Source organism: Pieris rapae, chromosome 10, assembly GCF_905147795.1.
Source record: "Pieris rapae chromosome 10, ilPieRapa1.1, whole genome shotgun sequence".
Lineage (NCBI taxonomy): Eukaryota > Metazoa > Arthropoda > Insecta > Lepidoptera > Pieridae > Pieris > Pieris rapae.
The window spans coordinates 3200324-3220749 of NC_059518.1; the positions used below are offsets into that span (position 1 = coordinate 3200324).

At 34.2% G+C, this 20426-nt stretch overlaps 4 protein-coding genes across 5 annotated transcripts; 2 read left to right on the forward strand and 2 right to left on the reverse strand.

The window, feature by feature from the left end:
* Positions 1-59: 59 nt before the first annotated feature.
* On the reverse strand, positions 60-9656 carry LOC110994191 (putative Polycomb group protein ASXL3). The gene is made up of 7 exons (XM_045629750.1): positions 7177-9656; positions 7035-7100; positions 6830-6903; positions 6296-6714; positions 5180-5396; positions 4048-4158; positions 60-3085 (listed from the first exon to the last, which is right to left on the reverse strand). Exons 1-7 carry the CDS (start codon positions 9293-9295, stop codon positions 2939-2941), a joined length of 3153 nt encoding a protein of 1050 aa, XP_045485706.1. The 5' UTR covers positions 9296-9656; the 3' UTR covers positions 60-2938.
* A 331-nt stretch (positions 9657-9987) lies between these two features.
* On the forward strand, positions 9988-15989 carry LOC110994178 (ATP-dependent RNA helicase dbp2). 2 transcript variants are annotated; one of them, XM_022260697.2, is made up of 7 exons: positions 9988-10170; positions 10256-11374; positions 11455-11516; positions 12647-12706; positions 12806-13039; positions 13599-14889; positions 15201-15989. In XM_022260697.2, exons 1-6 carry the CDS (start codon positions 10157-10159, stop codon positions 14876-14878), a joined length of 2769 nt encoding a protein of 922 aa, XP_022116389.2. In that variant the 5' UTR covers positions 9988-10156; the 3' UTR covers positions 14879-14889; positions 15201-15989. The 2 variants fall into 2 exon arrangements, with proteins under 2 accessions (XP_022116389.2, XP_045485800.1); XM_045629844.1 differs by having other exon boundaries at positions 9990-10170; positions 13599-13808.
* Positions 15818-18212, reverse strand: LOC110994232 (tRNA-dihydrouridine(47) synthase [NAD(P)(+)]-like). The gene has a single exon (XM_022260770.2). The coding sequence runs from the start codon at positions 18082-18084 to the stop codon at positions 16288-16290; it is 1797 nt and encodes a 598-aa protein (XP_022116462.2). The 5' UTR covers positions 18085-18212; the 3' UTR covers positions 15818-16287.
* On the forward strand, positions 16048-20421 carry LOC110994233 (tubulin polyglutamylase complex subunit 2). Its single transcript, XM_022260772.2, has 5 exons — positions 16048-16251; positions 18920-19087; positions 19267-19445; positions 19696-19869; positions 20122-20421. Exons 1-5 carry the CDS (start codon positions 16176-16178, stop codon positions 20284-20286), a joined length of 762 nt encoding a protein of 253 aa, XP_022116464.1. The 5' UTR covers positions 16048-16175; the 3' UTR covers positions 20287-20421.
* Positions 20422-20426: the final 5 nt, after the last annotated feature.

A 20426-nucleotide genomic window follows, 5' to 3' on the forward strand; every position in this document is an offset into this window, starting at 1 on the left:
TTAAAGAGTCCGTTAGTATATTTCTATATACCTATTTCATTAGAATATCCATATTTGTATTAATAAAACTCAATTATTGTAAAGAACATAATTTTTAATAAGAAAGAGCTTAGCTTAAAATTAATTACCAATAAATAACACTTGTGATTTTTGTACATTGAATTATGAATGAAAACGTTGAATGGTTGCACCAAATGTAGGTTATTTTTTTCAGATTCAGTCTTTCCGAAACATTAGTACTCACAAAGACCTAAGCAATATAAAAGTAAACAGAAAACTTGAAAATTAAGAGTACAATAAAAATTATAATATGAATTGTAAGAGGCCTGAGATATAGCAGATGTCTGCCCAATTGTTTTTAACCAAAATGTTTAAAATAGTAAATGCTTAGACCTTTCATATAAGTAAATCATATTTATTGAAATACTCAATGTATTAAAAAGTATTTAATTTACACCTTAAATAATTGTGCATTAAATTATTACTTCAGAAACACCAATCTTTATGACTGACTCGATTTTGGCTGCCTGCTAAAGTTTTTTTGTTTCATTGTGCTGCACACAGTCATGAAGTTGGCGCTATCTGATAATGAAACTACAAAACAGAAATAAATTCGACGTGCAATGGGGTATTTTATAATATAAAACCAGGCTACATCCATGTCAAAATAGACCTTTGTATTTATATTTAATTATGCTATTTTATATGTAGTGAGCAAATTTCTCTAGTGTTTAAAAAGGATAAAAGTACAAATATACAAAATATGGAACCTGGTCTCAGCAAAAATTAATTACATTTTTAGTAAACAAACCGATCAACTCTACACTTATACTTAAATCCGATGTTACACTCATCAGCCTTCTCAAGACAATAAATATCTGTACATACTTATATTATTCGAAATAGAAAAATCCTAAACAAATCTATTATATCACTAAATTTAGGCATAGTTATTAGCGCAGATACAATTTGAATTGAAATTATATTCTTTTCACACAGCTAGTAATAGAGCGACACAGTATCTTTTTGCTGCATTTTCAGTATAATTTCAAGGATAAGTGAATCAATGTAATCATATATTAAGGTACGGGGGTATGGCGTACTCTATGTGTTAACTAGGTTTTTTATGACGGATTTTTTTGTGTTATTTTGATTTTGTTTGTATTCAACATGCAGTTTAAACTGCACAAACAAAACCCTTTCAAAATTAAAATAATGTCATACACAAAACCAATTAATTTAAATCCGCCCCCACAATGGTTATATCTGTAATAACGTGCACTAATCGCGTACGCTACGTCTCCGCCCCCAACCTGACTTAACGAAACAAAGCTAGAAATAATGATTCTTAACTAAATAATGGCAAAAGACTTAAACTGTGATCTAAATGTACCTAATATTAGGTGCATAATTCAATATCAGAACTATACTATCTAAATATATCCCTTCTGATATTCTATAAAGTATTATTACTACAAAAACAGTTGTGCACATTGTATAAACATTCAGTTTATTAATATTGTATTGTGGTATATCCACAAGTTAGTAAGGTATACCAAATGTATAAATATATATATATATATTCAAGTTGCACTCAACATTCTATAGCCCAAAATCTCTATTGCATTCAAATCACGGCACATCTATACTAAACGATAAATATAATTAATCTGTCTCACAGACAGAAATCACGTGTCTATGTTTTTTTCGTTAATCCATTAATTGGATTGAATGTTTTGCAAATTCTTTTATACTCGAAAAGGATTGTTTTTTCGGTCATTCATAGCACCACCATTCATACAACCACTTTTTCATTTGGCTTTGCAATACAGACCAATGTTACTTAATCATAACTATGTATTAGTGTATGGCATAAGGCTCTCTTTAGGGCGAGTAGTCTATATGGAAAGAGAACCGTCTTCGTTGAGGTACCAGCAGTGTTTATTTTCTATGTTGGAAAAACTTACGTCGTTTAACCGTAATCATCTTAATAATACATACGCTAATACTTTTTGTGTATAAATAAAATGACGCGTAATTAAAAATTTTATTAGTTCGCATAACTGTCTCGCCGGTTCTCTTTCACAGACAGATAATAATTAAGCAGATATCTATAACAATAGAAATACGCACTCGTCAACACAAAATTTAGAGAGCATCAAAAAGCAATTTTTTTTAATATCCAAGTACATGTTAAATAAAGATTTTTGGAAAATAGCTCATAAATACAGAAATTTTGAAATCAAGCGTTCGATTATAAAACTTGGACTAAAAAGATTATAGTCACGGTTTTTAAGGGTTACATCGTTACCATGGTAACAAACAAGGCTAACGATAGTCCACGTTTTTTTAACAAATCCAAATACGAAATTAATAAAACTCGAGCCGATTCAATATGCAGAATTCTAGTCGTAATTGTAACGAATTGTTGATATATAAAACGTATTTGTTCATAAGTCAAAATCTACGATACGTCGCAATTACGAATAGTGTTCCGAATCATATAATTTTTCATAAGTGCCCTGCCATAACTTAAATGAAAAAAATGGTTACATACAATCTGTTAATCATTTAGAATAATGTCTAACATATTTTGAATATGATGATTTTATATTTTTTATGAATATAGGTAATAAATAGTAAACGATCGCTGGGCACAAATTTATAATTAAATAAAAAAATTTGAAAACTTCAGGAGCGTTTCTAGGCGCATTTGGAACTAACACATTTCACACAAATTTTCTTTTCAATTTTTATATAGCAAACTAAAACATTTGGAAATCGTGTTACTCACGTTTCGTATAGTTTATTTATACGAATACTTTACGAAACTATCGAAAAGTTTCAACGAAGGATCTTTTTTAACAGCTATATCACCAAAACAAATTTTGACAACGTTGCTATGGAAACCAAGGTATGAATAACCCTTATATTGCGGTCAACGTATGAGACATGTGAGGCAGAGTTCTGCCGATCCAATACAGTCGTCATGACAGAAGGCACCACACTTCTTACATAGGATCATAGCCCGTAGGTTGCATACACACGAATCTTCTGCGCCTACGCTTCTACATCGAGTTACATTCTGTAATAATATAATTTAAAATTAGTTTTTTTGTTTTATTTTCGAGTTAACTTACTTTAATCACCGCTTTGAATGAGAGAATTTGTTTTTTTTTGCAATGAAATCGGAATATCTTAGGGAAAGGTTTTAGAACAAAGAACTATCATGAACTATGACTTCCGTATTAACGTTTCTGACATATGAGCAGTAATACTGACTTGTTTAACTTAGGGCCTGTTTCACAATGTATGGATAAAGTACCTAGAGATAGCTATGCAACACATAAATTATTCGAAAGATAAAAGTTCCAAATAAGATACTTCGCGTTTCATGACGAATAGCTATCTGACAGTCGTGAAACGCAAAAATAGTTTTTAACCTACCAATAAGTAATAAAAAGTTTATTTGGAACTTATCCGGACATTGAGAAACACACCCTTAGTGTTAAATGGAGATCATGTATCCTACACAAAATTAACATATTACAGATTAAAAATTAACTGAAATGTATATCATCACACTATGTTTAATATATTTTTAGGACAGGATAAATGTGTTTTAAATAACTTTATAAATATGTTTACATAAATTATTTCAAGAGATAAAAATGGGTTAGCTGACATCACATTTAAAGAAAACCAACTAATATGTAAATGAGGTGCGAATAGAAACATAGAGAAGTAGATGAATGGAGAAAAATCGTGACACTATGGCAACCAAGAGACCATAAAAGAAATAGAGGTAGGTAATTTGAAAGGTGGATTGATTAAAATTATTCAAATGGCTGGAAAGACTAAGACGATATTGGTATACAATCAGGAATAATGGAGGACACAGTATCGGTAATCGTCGATTAAGAAAATCTAATGTAGATATTTTGAATTTTCTGATATAAGGCTATAAATAAATAAAGAAATTAAGTATGTTACATAATGGTTATTCAAATCGTCGCTTTCTTATCCACATACTAAAAATATACTCACTATATTGCTATTTTGATTAGTGGGAGGAGCGCTTGAGGCTCGGGGTGCAACATTTGGTGTCCTTTGAACTAGAATGTACTGGCCCATATTGTTAGGTCGATTCTCATTTATCTGTAATTTTAGGTAAATTGTGAAGATATGTGAAGGATTTAGCTTTTATTATACAAATATTTTTAACTAGAGCAAGTAAATTTGTTACAATAGAAAACTATGCAAAAGCTTTTCAAATATTCAACTGTATATACAAATCGTTATATTATTTTACTATATACTTTTATTAAAACTAATATGGAAATTGTATTTATATGCATATATATGTCGCAGCCAACTAGTTTAATTAGCCGTTCAATTAACTGCGTAGCCTTTTAAGTAAACTGCGCCTGAAAGACATTATGCCGTAGCGTTAGTTACAACATCTAATAAACTGGCTGGCTTATGTTAAGGCCAATTTATACCATATTGTAATTATTTGGCAGAAATAAAAAAGGTGAAACCTATTATGACATAAAAAAAATATTAATTTTTAAAAATTAAATTGCTTGAGGCACAATTTAATTTTAAAATTAATATTATATAATTCACAATATTATTGTCACTACTCTTCCATTGTAGTTATTGTTATTCATGAAACTTTGGAAAACACCATCAAAATTGTTCTTTGCAGACACCATATTGACAGTTTTCACAAGACACGTGATGTAGTACAAGAGTTTCCTTTCGAGTTTGAGAATTGCAGAAAGTGCAATTAAATTTAAATTAACAGTCAACTACTCAAGTAATGAAACTTCATCGATCCAAGTGCAAGTGCAGCTAGGCAAATGAGTTTGTTTGATCAACTGGGTGAACGTCTTTCAGGACGCTAGTTAAAAGGCTAGGCAGTTAATTGAACGACTAATTAAGCTAGTTGGCTGCGACATAAACATTTCAAACTAGTTCCTTTTACCACATGAACAAAAATCGCGCAGGCACTTTCTCAACAGAATTTATAGTAAAATGAACCGAAACTGAAAATTAAAAAAAAAAACAATTTTCTAAGATGACAGTTTACTGTAAGTCTAAATCGTATGTGTTTGATTGACATTTAAAAACGGATATGAATTAGAAAGCATATAATAAATGTAAGTGATTATACCTCATTATGCTGTATGACAGCATTAGAGACCTGTCTCACAAGAACCGGGGGCGGAGGCCTAGGCTGTCGATTAGGCCTTGTAAGGAGCGCCGGTGGAGGCCTGAGCTGACTCCTTAGAGCATCACGGTTTGGGCTATTCTGAATCACGGCTTGGCAGATTTGGTAACTCCGTTCTAGATTCACAGCACCCGGTGGAACTTTATTAGAACTACGGCTTCTAAAATTAAAATTATTTCTTAATGAAATATTCTAAAGACTGACTAGGCGTTCAGTTTAATTATAGAAATAATGTTTATTTTTACAGATTCCCATCGGAAGAGCTCTATCATCTTAGCAAATTACTTTCCGTTAGGAAGCTGTTTGTCCTGAATCTAATTTTAAAAACCCACAGAGCGCTCCCGTTTGAGAATAGGCTGGTCTTAAATAGAAATAGGGATGTTGTAGTCGGTCAGACCGTAAGGACCGACTTCGCTAGACGCAATATGTAAGCAGCCTATATATATAATAAATTAAATAGGCTGCTTAACATCTAACCTCTCACCGCCTACAACCTAAAAACCCGAATAAAAGACTGGCTTATGATCACGCCTTATGCAGTATTAGAACTGCTTTTGAGACCCATGATTTAAATACACGTTACTCATTCACTCACTTACTCACTCACTCATTCACTCTCTCACACACTTACTCATGCACACAATCAGGTGTGATGAAAACGGTTTAAAAAGTAAAAAATAAAAAGGAAATGAATTGGTTAAATTATTTTAAGTAATTAACTTTGTTATAGAAGAGCTGGGAACCCTAACACAGGTATATTTACTTAAAAGGGTTCCCAAATCTTACACTATGAAAAGAAAGATGTACCAACTTAAATGAATAAAGACTTATTATTATTATTTTTACCAATTTTTATTTTATTAAAATATAGGCCTATAATAATATGTATACATACATATTTATACAGTATAGAAAAAAAACATTTCAATTAATCACTTATCACGATCTTGCAACTGATTATTTAATAGTTTAATTAATACATATAAATAAGATTCGATTTTCCAAAGGAAATTTTTACTCACTTTAGCATTTGCACGCTTAAAAATGTATACAACTCACCTGTTAGATTCTTTTCCTAACTTCGTTTTCTTGCCAGATCTCACCGAATGAGTGACAGTAGTTGAATTGACGGATTGATTAGCCACTGTTGTACTCGACACTGCACTAGGAGCCGATTCATTATCCTTTAAGGCCACCTCCTTCATTGACTGGCAGCTTTCTGATGAGTTTGACGATTCCATGTTAAAATTTGCGTCTCTTTCCTCTTTGTACATACAATTCTCATCATTTATATGAACATCTTCAATGCTAGTCTTAGAATCTTCACTCACATACTTAGCACTGTCATTGTTGATAGTAGAGAAATTATGTAGTGTTATAATATTTTCATTATTCACCCACTCGTTTTCCGACTTCCATAGTATAGCAGAACTCTTGGGTTTTGCTGGGTCTTGTAAGTCATCCGGATATGATACCATCTACAATAAATTATATATATTATTTACATAAACTACTTATAACACATATAACTACTTATTAAGATATTTTTCCTAATTTTCAATATCATTTACAAAATATAAAAAAATAACTCACAGATGTGTTTGTAACTTCCATCATTGGTAAAGATGTTGTTTGTGTAATTGGCATCGTTACTACTGCTGTTACATCTAAAAAAAATATTTCAGTCACATGAAATTTACATTAATGAATTATCTGGCAAAAACATAATTTTATATAAATGTTAACACTTTGTACATGTTAAAACTGTATAACAATTATGATAAAACATTACACTCACTTGATTCATTCATATAAGAAGTCAGTTCCATAAAATTAGACTGACTGTACTTGGCATCTTCATTTTCTGAAAATTATACATTGCATTAAACTAAATTATAAGACGTGATAAATTTACATGTATAGCTTGATATATAACTTACGAGAAGCAATAATAGGTAGCCCACCAGTCTCCATTATGAATGACTCTGCATCCTTAAAATGTTCATCATAATAGTTTGGAGCATCTTGTACATCTTTGCATTTTTCGAGAGATTTTTCTTCTGTTCCATCCATATTTACATGAGATATTTCTAGGTGTTCTTCTTTAGGGCTCTTATTCTCAATATCTTTTATTAGCTCTATGTTATATAATTCCTTTTCCACCATTTGTTTTCCTTCTGAGGAACAGTTAGTGTCTGTATCCAAAGATGGATTATAACCATGCCCTGTTGATTTTGTTTCATTAATTTCAGGTACACAAACATCTTCATTATTCTCACTAGACTCCTTCAAATTGTCTTTTTCAATCCTTTCACTATCCTCATGCTCTGTATCTGTATTAAAATTGAGTTTTTCTTCATTTTGCTCACTTACTATAGTGTCCAAGTGAGCATCAATTTTTATACTAGAAATAGAGGATACACTTTGTTCATCAAAGTCATAAGCAGATATTGTAGCTTTACTATCTTCACTATTGGTGTCCCCAGGTTCTTGATCAGGATAAACATTGTCATCACTAGTACACATTACTTCACTATTCTCATTAATGTCTATATCTGAGCCAGTATTCTCAGTACTTGGCAAAGTATTTGGAAGAAAAGGAGAATCTGTGACTTCAACATTGAACTTTAATTTATTTGAAAATGTTAAGTTAGCATATTCATTACTAAAACTTTTATCTCCTTTAAGAAAATCATTTGGAAAAGTATTATCACTCTGTTTTTGAGCTATTTTAATATTATCTTCGAATTTCAACCTTTTAGAGAATTTATATTCATCATCATTACTACTTAACCTTTTGATGCTGTTGGACACATTGGAATCACAACATTTTTCTTCTTCAAAGTCCTTAGATGTTTCCTCTATTTTTACGACAGTCATATCTAAATCTTGCTTCATTTCAGAAACACTATCACTATCAGGTATAAGGAGTGGGTCAACTGGAGTTGTTGAAATTGTGTCTTCAGTTCTTGCTACTGATGAATCTGAGAAATTAAAATCAATTTGGCATTCCTCATAACTTTGAGTATGACTTTTAGTAGATTTAAGTGGTAGCAAGTCAGGTACTGGAGCTACAGGCTTATTATTAAGAGGCATATTGCATTCATCTTCATTTTCCTCTGCCTTAGCAGATGACCGTGTAACAGCTCCAACAGAACGCATTCTCTTACTATTGCTAGAAGATTTACTTTTTTTTACTTTAGGTACTGTACTACTACTAGTGATTGAAGCAGTAGGTCTTAGTTTTATTGTGGTTTTCAAAGATGGTCTCTCTGAATTCATATTAACTGTAGATTTTTCTTTCCTTGACTTTTCACCCCAAAATGGTTCAAAATGTTTTATTTTCCATGGATCAATTTTAGTTTTTTCTCTTTCTGCTTCAGTCTTCATTTTTTGTTGATTTTCTGGAGTAAACTCTCCTCCAGACAAACTTTCTTGCCATTCCAAGCAGGCACGAGCAAAAAATTCATTATTAAGACTAGATGAACTTAAACGACCTGAAGAACTTATTCTATCTACACTAGGAAGCAATTGTCCAAGTTTAGTTTGATACAGAGGGGGTAGCAGAGAAAATGTGTGTTTATTTAATAATGCTCTAATGTTGGTATTTACAAGTATAGAGTCTGGAGTTTCTAAATCTATACAGCCTTCCCTAGTTTGCTGTAACTGAGCTGCTGTTGATAGCTTTTTACTACTTCTTTTTCTAGGTTTAAGGCAAAAACCTGGTATACTTGCTAATACTTCTCGCATAGTTGATGGCTTATTTGAAGAGTTTGATTCTACACATGATGCTGCTGTCCATTCTCGATTTTCAGTAGGTGGAGGTGGGGGTAATGGTTTCACTATAATTCTAGGTAGAGGTCTAGAGTGATTGGAACTTTTCTTTCTTCGTTTCGACTGCTTTTTAGAGGAATGTTTACTGGATTTTTCACTGTCTTGTGGAATACGAATAACAGTATATTGCTCATTATTATTGCAAGTCAAATACTTATTATCAGACGAATTTTCCGAATACTCCAAATCCATACTTTCAACTGGCGAAACATCTAACTCCATCATAACAATTTAAAGCTGTGTTGGGTTGTTGGAAAGTAAACAATATTACGAATATATGTAGTGAACAGGTAATCGCCGCACACAGTTACTTTTTCAACCCATTGTAAGTCTAGGGTATTTCGCTACACATTGGTTTCATAAGTTGCCAGTCGTGCTGATCATCACAGATAGAGATTACACGTTAAATTTGCAATGAAATATTAATCTTTATTTTCATTAGCCATTTTATTTAGTACAAACTATCCCAACTGTCTTATAAATCTCTAAAAAAGCTCAAAGCACGGATACCACGGTAGGGAATGAAAATTACCAAAATGTCACAACAACAGAAAATGGAGACGGAGTCGAATTTCTTTATGTTTTCCAACACAGATTATATTTATTTTTTTACAGATAACTTCTAATAAAATCCGTGAAAATATGGTGGGTTTTTTAGTAACAGTACTAGGGCCAAGATGCATTAACAGTAATGTAAGTAGAAAGTCGAAAACCAAATTTATATGAAAATTTGTCTACCTTTTATTTAGTTTAAATATTTATACCACTGGACTGAAATTTCCGTCCCATTCAAATTCGTTTGGCGGTAGTGGGTCACGTCTGTCACAAAGTATATTTGTCTCAGGCCACACGCCACAGCAGAGAACACAATCTGATAAAAAATACAAACACTTGGTTTTTTTGTATGTATATACTCTATGGCCTTATTATCCGCCATTTTCTTTTAGTAACTTTTAAGTTACATGCGGCGTCTTCGTTTCTGTAACCGAATACTATACCATGTTTTAATGATATATTCTATTGAGTGACTATTTAGATTTTGTGTTTATTCGTTACTATACTGGTGAAATAATAAGTTTATGAAATATGGGCCGTGGAAGGTAAGTTTCGTTAAATTTAGCATACTTATTTGTTACTTTTTGAGTGCATTTTAGTAATAATTTATATTTACTATTAATATTTAAGGGATCGAAGTCGTGATCGACGTCGCAGTCGCACTAGAAGTAGAAGCAGAAGCCGTAGTCGGAGTCCTCGGTTTGGTTTGGGTTCTGGCGGCGGCGGTGGCGGCGGTTATGGCGGCGGAGGTCGTCGTAATAATCCTGGCGCTAATCTACGAAAACCAAAATGGGATCTGAATAGGCTGAAACCATTTAAAAAGGACTTTTATGTTCCACATCCAGATGTTGAAAAGAGATCAGAATCTGAGGTTGAACAATGGCGAAGTGAAAATGAAATAACGCTTAAAGGCAAAAATATACCTAAACCTACTATGACCTTTGATGAAGCAGGATTTCCCAACTATGTGATGGATGAAATAGACAAAATGGGATTTTCAAAACCCACTCCTATTCAAGCTCAAGGATGGCCTATTGCATTAAGTGGATGTGACATGGTAGGCATTGCATCCACTGGATCTGGTAAAACTCTATCATATATATTACCAGCAATTGTCCATATAAATAATCAGCCCAAATCAAGTAGAGGGGATGGACCTATAGCACTTGTGCTAGCCCCAACAAGAGAGTTGGCTCAACAGATACAAGAAGTTAGTGACAAATTTGCCAATACATCAAAAATCCATAATACCTGTTTATTTGGTGGTGCACCAAAAGGACCTCAAGCTAGAGATTTAGATGCAGGAGTTGAAATAGTTATAGCTACACCAGGTAGACTCTTGGATTTCTTAGAGAGTGGAAGAACAAATTTGAAAAGGTGTACATACTTAGTACTAGACGAAGCTGATAGAATGCTGGATATGGGATTTGAACCCCAAATAAGAAAAATTATTGAACAAATTAGACCAGATAGGCAAACCCTAATGTGGTCTGCTACTTGGCCTCGTGAAGTACAATCACTTGCTTCAGAATTTCTCAAGGACTACTTGCAAATTAATGTTGGGTCTCTTCAACTAGCTGCCAACCACAATATTCTACAAATAATAGATGTTTGCATGGAATATGAAAAGGAGACTAAACTTAGTACCCTGCTCAAAGAAATAATGGCTGAGAAAGAAAACAAGACTATTATTTTTATAGAGACAAAACGAAGAGTTGATGATATAACAAGAAAAATGAAAAGAGATGGGTATGTTATTTTTACTATGTAAAATTATGAATTTTTCATTTATGATAGTTAGGTTTCATAAAAATAATATCATATTTCAGGTGGCCAGCTGTGTGTATTCATGGAGATAAATCTCAAAACGAGAGAGATTGGGTATTACAAGGTAAGTGTTTAGACATTTTGATTGATTCAATATATAATTACTTATATTGTTTTTTTATGAAATTAAATGAAAAAGATATAATTTTAAGAGGTTTTTAGTTTGCAGTAATTAAACAATAATTTTTATTGAATTCAATAAACAGGATTTCATAAAAAGACGGAGGGAAATTAATGATTTAAAAATAGTAAAAATTATTTCACTGAGATGTGGACTAAATACTCAGTTTACCCGTAAAATCACTTTTTTTTTATCAAATTTATATAAAAATGAGTAGTTTTGTTGTCTTCAAAATTGTTTGACAGATTGTTTTATAATGCTTGGGATGCAATTCACAAGTTTGATGATTGGGGTATCTTGTGAATAGATTATAGTAGTAATACTACCTGAGCCAGTGTCGGTCGAGGGCGCGGCGCGAGCGGGCGCGTATAGCGAGTGATGTGAGTCTGAGAGCATGTCTGCATGTGCAGGCTGGCGCCGGCGCCGGGGCAGCGGCGGGGGCGGCGGCTCGCGGGCGAAGCCGCGTCCGTCGCTAGAGACGGACTAAGCCCACGCTCAGGCTAAGCACTGGCTCCACCGCGGCCTCACTGAGCCGCAGCTCGGAGGTGCGGCGTCGCCTGGCGTGGCGCTTAGCGAGCCGAGGCCTCACCGCTCGCCGTTCCGTCCATTTGCGCTTCAAGCGCACTGGACGCCCTCTTTACTGTCACTTGCTTATTTTATCCATTTTGTGTTTGGATAGTTTAATATTAGTAAGTTGATTGAGATACACTGATGACATATCCCTTTGCTGACCTGTATTTGTTTATAAACTATATATGTACAATGTATTATATATCAAGCATTTATATATAAAAAGATATAGCCCAGAAAAATGAAAAGAAAAATATGTAGATTATACAGAATGTTTGATTATGATTTCAGGATACTTGAAATACTTAAAAAAATTATATTGTATTATAAATGTAACACCATTAGGTAATATACATGAATATATTGTAAAAAAAACTTTTAAACATGATTATATATACTATGTATCCATTCGGACAGACCATATATGTAAAGTATAACCAGTTCATTCAAGCTAGTCTAATTGCATTTGTATTTCATAAATAATAAAAATGCTTATGTTTCAGACTTCCGAAGTGGCAAAGCTCCTATTCTTGTAGCTACAGATGTTGCAGCCAGAGGTTTAGGTTAGTTTGTAACTTCTAATTCTTGGTTGTTGATTTTGTAAATCTTAAAAATTTAGGCAATTTATTTATAAACTAATGTGTATGTGTAATATGTTACAGATGTGGATGACGTCAAATTTGTAATAAATTTTGATTATCCTAGTAATTCTGAGGATTATGTTCACCGAATTGGAAGGACTGGGCGGACAAACAAAACTGGAACTGCTTATACATTTTTCACCCCTTCAAATGCTGCCAAGGCTGCAGACTTAGTTTCTGTTTTAAAGGAAGCAAAACAAGTTGTAAATCCTAAACTTCAGGAATTAGCAGAACGAGGCAGTGGAGGCGGCCGACGTGAGTATATTTCTTATGTTTTACTACTAGCAAGCAAGTAGCCGGATTCTAATTTCTAAGCCGGATCTTAGACCAAATATACTTATGGTCTAAGATCTGGCTACAGGATAAGTGCGCTCATTGGTTATTTGCTAAAAAAAGTTATATGTATATTTATGAGTAGGAGAATGTATATCTAACAAGCTGCCGATCAACAAAGCCGCTAGTATTTGTTTAAATAAAATATCGTCTACATGACGGCATTTTACATAAAGATTTAAGCTGCACTTTTTCGTAGCACCTGGCTAAGTGTGGCCAGGTATGATTTCTATACATTTATACGTTCATAACGTACATTTATAATTATATCTAATTATAGCAAGTCTTTCCTTTTAATTGTCGTATATGGGTACCTAGTTAAATCTGACGCCAAATAAGGGTTAATACATATCAAAGATAATAAATAATTAAAGTAGAGCGAAAGAGAGTTGACGAATAACATCATTTGTTAGACAAGGATAGCGAATGCCGCCTGTGTAAAGCTGAAGTTAATATTAAATTATTGCAATCCAAATTATAGGGCACCGCGGTCGAGGAGGCAGATATCGTCGAGGACGGCGTTCACGCTCTCGATCCCGATCTCGTGATCGCCGTCGACGCTCCCGCTCACGCTCCCGCGATCGCCGACGCCGACGCCACAGTTCATCCAGATCCTCCAGAAGTCGGTCTTCGAAATCATCGCGAAGCCGCTCACGCTCCCGTTCCCGTTCAAGATCCCGTTCTCGATCAGGCAAGTGTAGTCCACACAAGGATGCTCAACGAGCGAATCAGACACCATCGCAAGGGTTGTTGCCAACTCCCAAACCACTGCTGCCAACGCCCGTCGGCCCACAACTGCCTCCTACTGTAGATAAATCAAATTCACGAGAAGTCTCGTCTCCTCGCACCGAGCCGAGGAGTAGAAATAATCCCATTGTAGCCAGTGAAAATACAAATAATGTTCAACAAGCACCTAATGAAATTCCTTCATTGCTGACAATGAATCCTCAAATGAACATGTGTATGACCATGCCGCCTATGAACGGTCAGAATTACGTTATGCCCACATACTTCCCCGACCAGTACGGGAACATGATGATGGGTGCCCCCTTCCAAGTCTCCTCTTGGGGCGCTCCTCCTCCGCCTCCCCCTCCCCCTCCCGCTCCCACAGGCCAATGTTACGGGCAAAGTGGTTTGGGTCATGGTGGCGTAGACTCAGATTCCAGAAAAAGAGACCGGCCTGGACTTGAGAGTTCGAGCCAATACCACAGCGGGGGACTCGGCTCTAACAGAGCTTCGGACTACGGAGGCGGGTTAGGCTCGGGTGATGGGCCGAACTACGGCGGCCTAGGCTCCGGTGGGGGCCTGGGCTGTGACGAGCCCGATGCTAGGTCGCGGGGCTCTCACGACCGGCGGAGGCGTGGAAGAGGACGAGACCGCGACGGTTTCAATTCAGACAACTCGTGCAGTGATATCGGCTTGGGCGCCCCCGGCCTTGGCGGATTGGGCTCTGGCGGTCTCGCTGTACCCCACGGGAGCCTCTTGCCGCGCATGCTTCCTCAGAAAGGCGACGTCGTTGGACCACAAGGCGCTAATTTTACAGTTTTCGGATCTTATGGATCTAAAAACAAAAGAAACCAAGAAAGTGGTGAATATGGCTATCCTAATAACAGCAATACCGACGCCAATGTGGAGTACTATGGCCATCAGAATTTCGGACCCGGCAGACCTTACGGGGGTGGATTGGACCAGAATGGTGTGCAGGCAAATGGCTCTGTGGGGTACCATAATGACCGCCAGGGTAACCGCTACCGACGGTGAATAGGATTGAGGTTTGTTACATTCAAACCAATGAAATCTCACCTCTAACCAGTTTCTATCTTTAACATTTACACTAATAAGGACACTTATAAGTCCATAGGCTTTAAATAGTATAACGAAACAGTGTTCTCTAGGAATTTACACAGCTACAGCTTATAGTGTTCATGTTAGCACTTGAGTAAATTTGGTTTGGAAAAGGTAAACATTTTCAAAATGATATTTATTGGGTTACACCATAAAATTACACCATTTAATGATGCTAATTTATTTACTGTCTTAACTCAATGGTGCTTATTTCTGATAGAATTTATTTTTATTACAGAGAATGGCTTCAATGGAGATTCCCGGCGTCGGAGAAGGCGATAAATCGAGAAGGATATATACTACAGAAGTGAAAATAACTTCATTCCATGTTTCGAATGTTTAAATGCTTGATGTACTGTATTTCATACTACTACTTTTTAAAAGATTCATAGTCCTGATGTCAGTTAGATAACTTATAGTAAGTATGATAACTGAGAAGTTTTAAATTAGGAACAGCACTTATATTAAGTTCATATTTTACTTACATAATATGTAAGATCAAAATAATGCATTATATCAACAATCATTATGCAATAACTAATATTATATAGATTACATATATTGGTTTACAACTCTGTTTAATATTTAGATTTAAGTAAAATATCCATAATGACATGTAGCTTGACCTAATACACTGATACAGTGCGTCGAAATTAAATGGAACATCTAAACATAACTTTTCACTAAAAATGTTTACTACACAACAGTGTGTTAAATATTAAGTACCAAATAGATTTTGTATTCTGATTTTTGCGTTAAGTGTACTTGAGCGTTGGAACAATTATTTTAATTCTCAGATATCAGACAAGACAGCATTTAATTTTTCATTAAATATCTAACTGTTTAATACTTAGTATGTTTTATCACTGAACCAATAGATTTGATGGACCCCAAATTCATAGTTATTTGGAAAAATGGCTATCTAGTAATTATAATGCCATCACTTTAAGTAATTGATGGTTCTTGTGTTAAGCATTATGTATAAGGTACATGTATTTGTAAGTACTGAAGTAAAACTTTCATTTAACTTTGTGTTTTATTCCTTTTAACAATAGAATCCTACTACTATAGCTTAGTATATTTGGATGAAAACAACACTAGCTGTATTTTTAAGTTAGATATCATTATGCTATTCTGTAGAGTTACTATGGTGACTAAGATGTTTATTTTAGTGAGCAATTTTGTTTGAAATTATTTACAAGCCTAGTTTGAAATGAGTTTTTGTGTGGATTTGGTTTCTGAAGACTCCTTTTATGAAAACATAACTTTAGGTGTAACAAAACTTCTTGGTTTGTAGTTTTAATATAATTTATTATAAGTAATAATTAATATGAATTAGCTCTATGCTTTGGTAAAAATATAAAACCATCTGGGACAGGACCTAATAGCATTTCACTTAATTTTATCCATTCTGAACAATTACCTGATGCCATCATGGTCTCTAGGTCATTGCGCCCAAAGTAAGTGGGGGGTCTTTCATTTATCTTCTGTGGAGGTCTTTCTAAAAGACCAACAGGTACATATCGGTACAGAAATGACAACCACTCTAATAGGAATCGTCTGGTGTTCTCAACACCTTGAGTGTCTGAGCCCCAATGTTCTAAGCCATAGTTTGTGAATTTTTTTATTATATCAAACCTTTCATTAGCACTTATATCCCAAAGTCTTTGTTCTTTTATTTCAGAAAATATCCATGGTTTAATGAGTGCTCCTCTACCAATCATTACACCTTGGAGTGACGGGGCTAGTTCACGTCTCAAGACGTAGTCTTCATAACATAATATATCCCCATTACCATAAACTGGAAGAGGATGAACTGTTTTTGCACAAGTTTCTATATATTCCCAGTCTGCTAATTTACTATACCGAGCCTCTTTAGACCTTCCATGTAATGTAATTAAAGAAGCTCCCCATTCTTTGACCTTGGGCATAATAGTATGTGCAATTTTTTTATCCTGATACACACCAGTCCTCATTTTTACTGTGAAAGGAATATTTAAAATTGTTGATGCACCTCTTACAGATGTTTCTAATGCTGGCAATCTGTGCATCATTCCACTTCCACCTCCCTTTTTATATATCAAATCAATAGGGCAACCCAAATTTAGATCAATAAAGTCTAATTCGGCATTCTCTTGTAGAAGTTGTGCTACCTTTGTTATGGCAAATGGATTATTACCACAAATTTGAGCACCAAATAAGTTTTCAGATTCATGCCTTTTAACTAAAGCCCATTCTTGCTTAGCACCCTTTAAAAGTGATTCACAGAGTGCCATTTCACCACAAGTTATGTCAGCTCCATACAATTTACAAATTCTTCTAAATGGTAGATTTCCTACAGTGGTTAAGGGACTCAAATATAATTTATTGTCCCAATCAATAGTTTTCTTTTCTCTTTGTAAAGTTTTAATGACATCTTCATCAGTTACAACACCACTACATTTTTTATCATTGAAGTCAGATGCATTCTGTTTCTCAGTATCACATTCAATTTTTTTACCTTTACGTATATCTAATGATTTAACTAATTTTTCTGCTATAGAGAAATCATACTTCTTTTTTTGAAGTTGTATTTGCAAAGTTGTTTGCATTGTGTTTCTTGTATCCTCTAACCATAATTTTTCTTTTTCCTTATTTACTATGTTATATCCCTCTACAGTAATGTGGCTTGAACCAAAGCGACAAGCAATTCCTCTAGGGCATCTTCCTCTGAGATTAAAAATGTGACATTCACTACCTATATCCTCTTTCTTTAATTTTAAATAATCAAGGTAACTGTGTATGTATTTACAATTTTGATATTGACATTGTTTCGCCTCTTCGTCGCATGATATATTTATAATACTTGGACAAGGTTTATTCTCTTTTTCATCCTGAAAGGTTTTTGGTCTTGCTTTATTTTGACCTCGTTTCTTAACTTTGTCTTTATGAGTGTCTGTACTGCTTATTTCATCGCTTTTAATCTTTTTGATATCACAATCTACTTCATTAACATCAAATTTTCTCTTACTTGTAGCATTTTGGTTTTCTGTTTTCGTTTCTTCAGTTTTATTAGGTCTTTGTATAATAAACTCTTGTTTTATATAACAAATACCAGCATTTGCATTATATATAGTCGTCATTTTCGATAAAAATTATTTCAGTCATTTGTACTTTGTATATTATTTATGAATTTATTTTATTTATTTGTCGAACGCGAATTGCGAAACGGCGCAGCCTGCAGAGGTTAAGTCACATTACACGTGACAACTGACAAATATTAAAGTTATTGACCACTGACAGAGGGCAATTGACATTATTTAACAACAAAAGTCACGGTTAGTAGAACTGAAAAGCCCAAGTATGTTATATACATATATATTTTTTAAAGAACAGGGGGCAAACGGGCAGGACGCTCACCCGATGTAATAACTTGTACATAATAACTATTACCTACACAGTACAGAAAAATAAAATACGAACGTTTTTGTATATTTCTTGTTCCTTGGATATTAATTATCTAGATATTTTCATATATATATTTTTAGACTAACTGATTAAAAAAATTTACGAATACAGAACGACCAATGTGAAAATTAAAATGTACAATATCTTTGATAATCAATCTTTTTCGCGATAATGAAATACCTAGACCAGGAGAACTTTTTCTGTGGAGGAAAGGTCAGAATGAAGAAATAAATTCTATCAAGAAATCATGCATCGCAATTGTGTGTTTTGTAACTTCCGCTTTACTATACCTACTATATGTTCTTTTTTCTATGTACAAACAATCATCATATTTTTACTGTCACATGGCTTATATTGTACACCCCACCTAATATATATTGTACTTAGCTTTTTATGTGAATAATTTAATCGTACCTGTAATAAATAAATATTTACCATATTTCATAGGTTGCCGTTCTAATCAAAGTTGACTTCATATACGCAAATTCGTAGCACAATTTAATATTTTAGAATCTGACCCCCGTATATCTAACGTTGCTGTTGAAAGAAGGACACCATGCGATCGCATAATAATATCCAATTGGGAGCAAAAACATTCAGCGGTTTTGCCCGATGATCTCCGAAATTTTTATAACTCAACAGATGGATTTCAACTTACCTGGCACTACAAATATTCTGGTAATTAGATTAATTAAATAAATTAGGTAAGAGTGATTTGGACAAACGTCAAAACATGTTATGGATCCAATAATTAAATTTTATGACCTAGACTTAGGTACTTCAAGTTTAAGGTGTATAGGTACTTACAATCATGCCCATAGGAGCATTGCTTAAAAATGATAATATTTTATATACAGCTGATGAAATACTGCCAGTTGGATCTATACGGATAAACTCGCTGAATGAATTATACTTAACACCGGGTTTAAAAGATCTCTTGGACTTCTCTCTTACAAGGCAGACGTCGGGACCTCGTCCAATACTTAACACAAAAAGTAAAATATTTGAGCTGGATTTGTGCCGCAATATTGGGAAGGTGAGATTGTGATTGTGGCTGTAATTTTTTAAATTTATAATATCTAGGAAGGATTGAACTGAAAAAGTCCCAGGGAGCTGAGTCTCAGTATAAAAAAATGGGCAAATTAAATCCAACAGGCCATCGATTTTTAGAGTATAAATTGGGGTGAAAATTTTATTTGTGGTCCATTTCGGGTCAGGTTTGACTGTTTTCATCTTATTTTTTCTGACTAATGATAAAATATTGCTTACGATAACAATGTCTATAGGTATGTCTTATATACACGGGTGGAAGTTGGTCAGTGTGGCTCGTGACGCGAGAAGGTGCTTGGGGTTGGTTGGCCGACTCTTTTACTCATTATTTCCGGATGTCCTTGGTGCACTTAGGTTTGCCTGGCTGGCAAGCATTGTTTGCTAATTTACCGCTGATACCTTGGGCGGAGGTAACCAAATTTTAATAACTTATTTCGGAGTTTTAGTAGTAAGGTAAATAGTTATTTTTCTCAGTGAAACAGGTTGAGAAATAATCACTATCAAACCTGTTTTTTATACATTTACAATACGATACATCTATTTTAAGAAACCAAAGAATACCCTAAAAGTCTAATTGAATGTCACTGTTCCAAATAACATAGTAGAAAGGATCATACTTACTATTCTTTAATTCAAATTACATACGATACATATTGTTTCAGCAATTATTCCTGCTTCTAGCGCCTCATCTCTTAGAAAAGCCGGAGTGTGAAAACAGTTTAGTAGCAGTGAACAACGAAACTGGCCTTAATCACATTGATCCAAATATCTTTAAGACATCCGCACGACACCACAAAAACACTTCCAGGCCAGCTGTCAATCAGTAGTTTAATTTACTGACAATGAAGCATTTAATTTTTTGTTGATTTAACAAAATTCTTACCAGTTTTGTAGTGTCCCTTTTGTTATTTAAACAAAATAGAACTTTAATGCAGCTATTAATAAACAGTAATTCCACTATTTCCGT

What these genes read in the sequence shown, in the direction of transcription:
- LOC110994232 (XM_022260770.2), bottom strand. Translation starts at nt 18,084, where the DNA reads ATGACGACTATATATAATGCAAATGCTGGTATTTGTTATATAAAACAA.
- LOC110994191 (XM_045629750.1), bottom strand. Translation starts at nt 9,295, where the DNA reads ATGATGGAGTTAGATGTTTCGCCAGTTGAAAGTATGGATTTGGAGTAT. An exon ending in TGGAAGTTACAAACACATCT is followed by an intron (nt 6,715 to 6,829) that starts GTGAGTTATTTT and finishes AATTTATTGTAG; the next exon opens with ATGGTATCATATCCGGATGA. An exon ending in CTGTCATACAGCATAATGAG is followed by an intron (nt 4,159 to 5,179) that starts GTATAATCACTT and finishes CTAAAATTACAG; the next exon opens with ATAAATGAGAATCGACCTAA.
- LOC110994233 (XM_022260772.2), top strand. Translation starts at nt 16,176, where the DNA reads ATGAGTTTTTGTGTGGATTTGGTTTCTGAAGACTCCTTTTATGAAAAC. An exon ending in TGTGCCGCAATATTGGGAAG is followed by an intron (nt 19,446 to 19,695) that starts GTGAGATTGTGA and finishes CAATGTCTATAG; the next exon opens with GTATGTCTTATATACACGGG. An exon ending in CGCTGATACCTTGGGCGGAG is followed by an intron (nt 19,870 to 20,121) that starts GTAACCAAATTT and finishes ATATTGTTTCAG; the next exon opens with CAATTATTCCTGCTTCTAGC.
- LOC110994178 (XM_022260697.2), top strand. An exon ending in GAGAGATTGGGTATTACAAG is followed by an intron (nt 11,517 to 12,646) that starts GTAAGTGTTTAG and finishes CTTATGTTTCAG; the next exon opens with ACTTCCGAAGTGGCAAAGCT. An exon ending in AGGCAGTGGAGGCGGCCGAC is followed by an intron (nt 13,040 to 13,598) that starts GTGAGTATATTT and finishes TCCAAATTATAG; the next exon opens with GGCACCGCGGTCGAGGAGGC.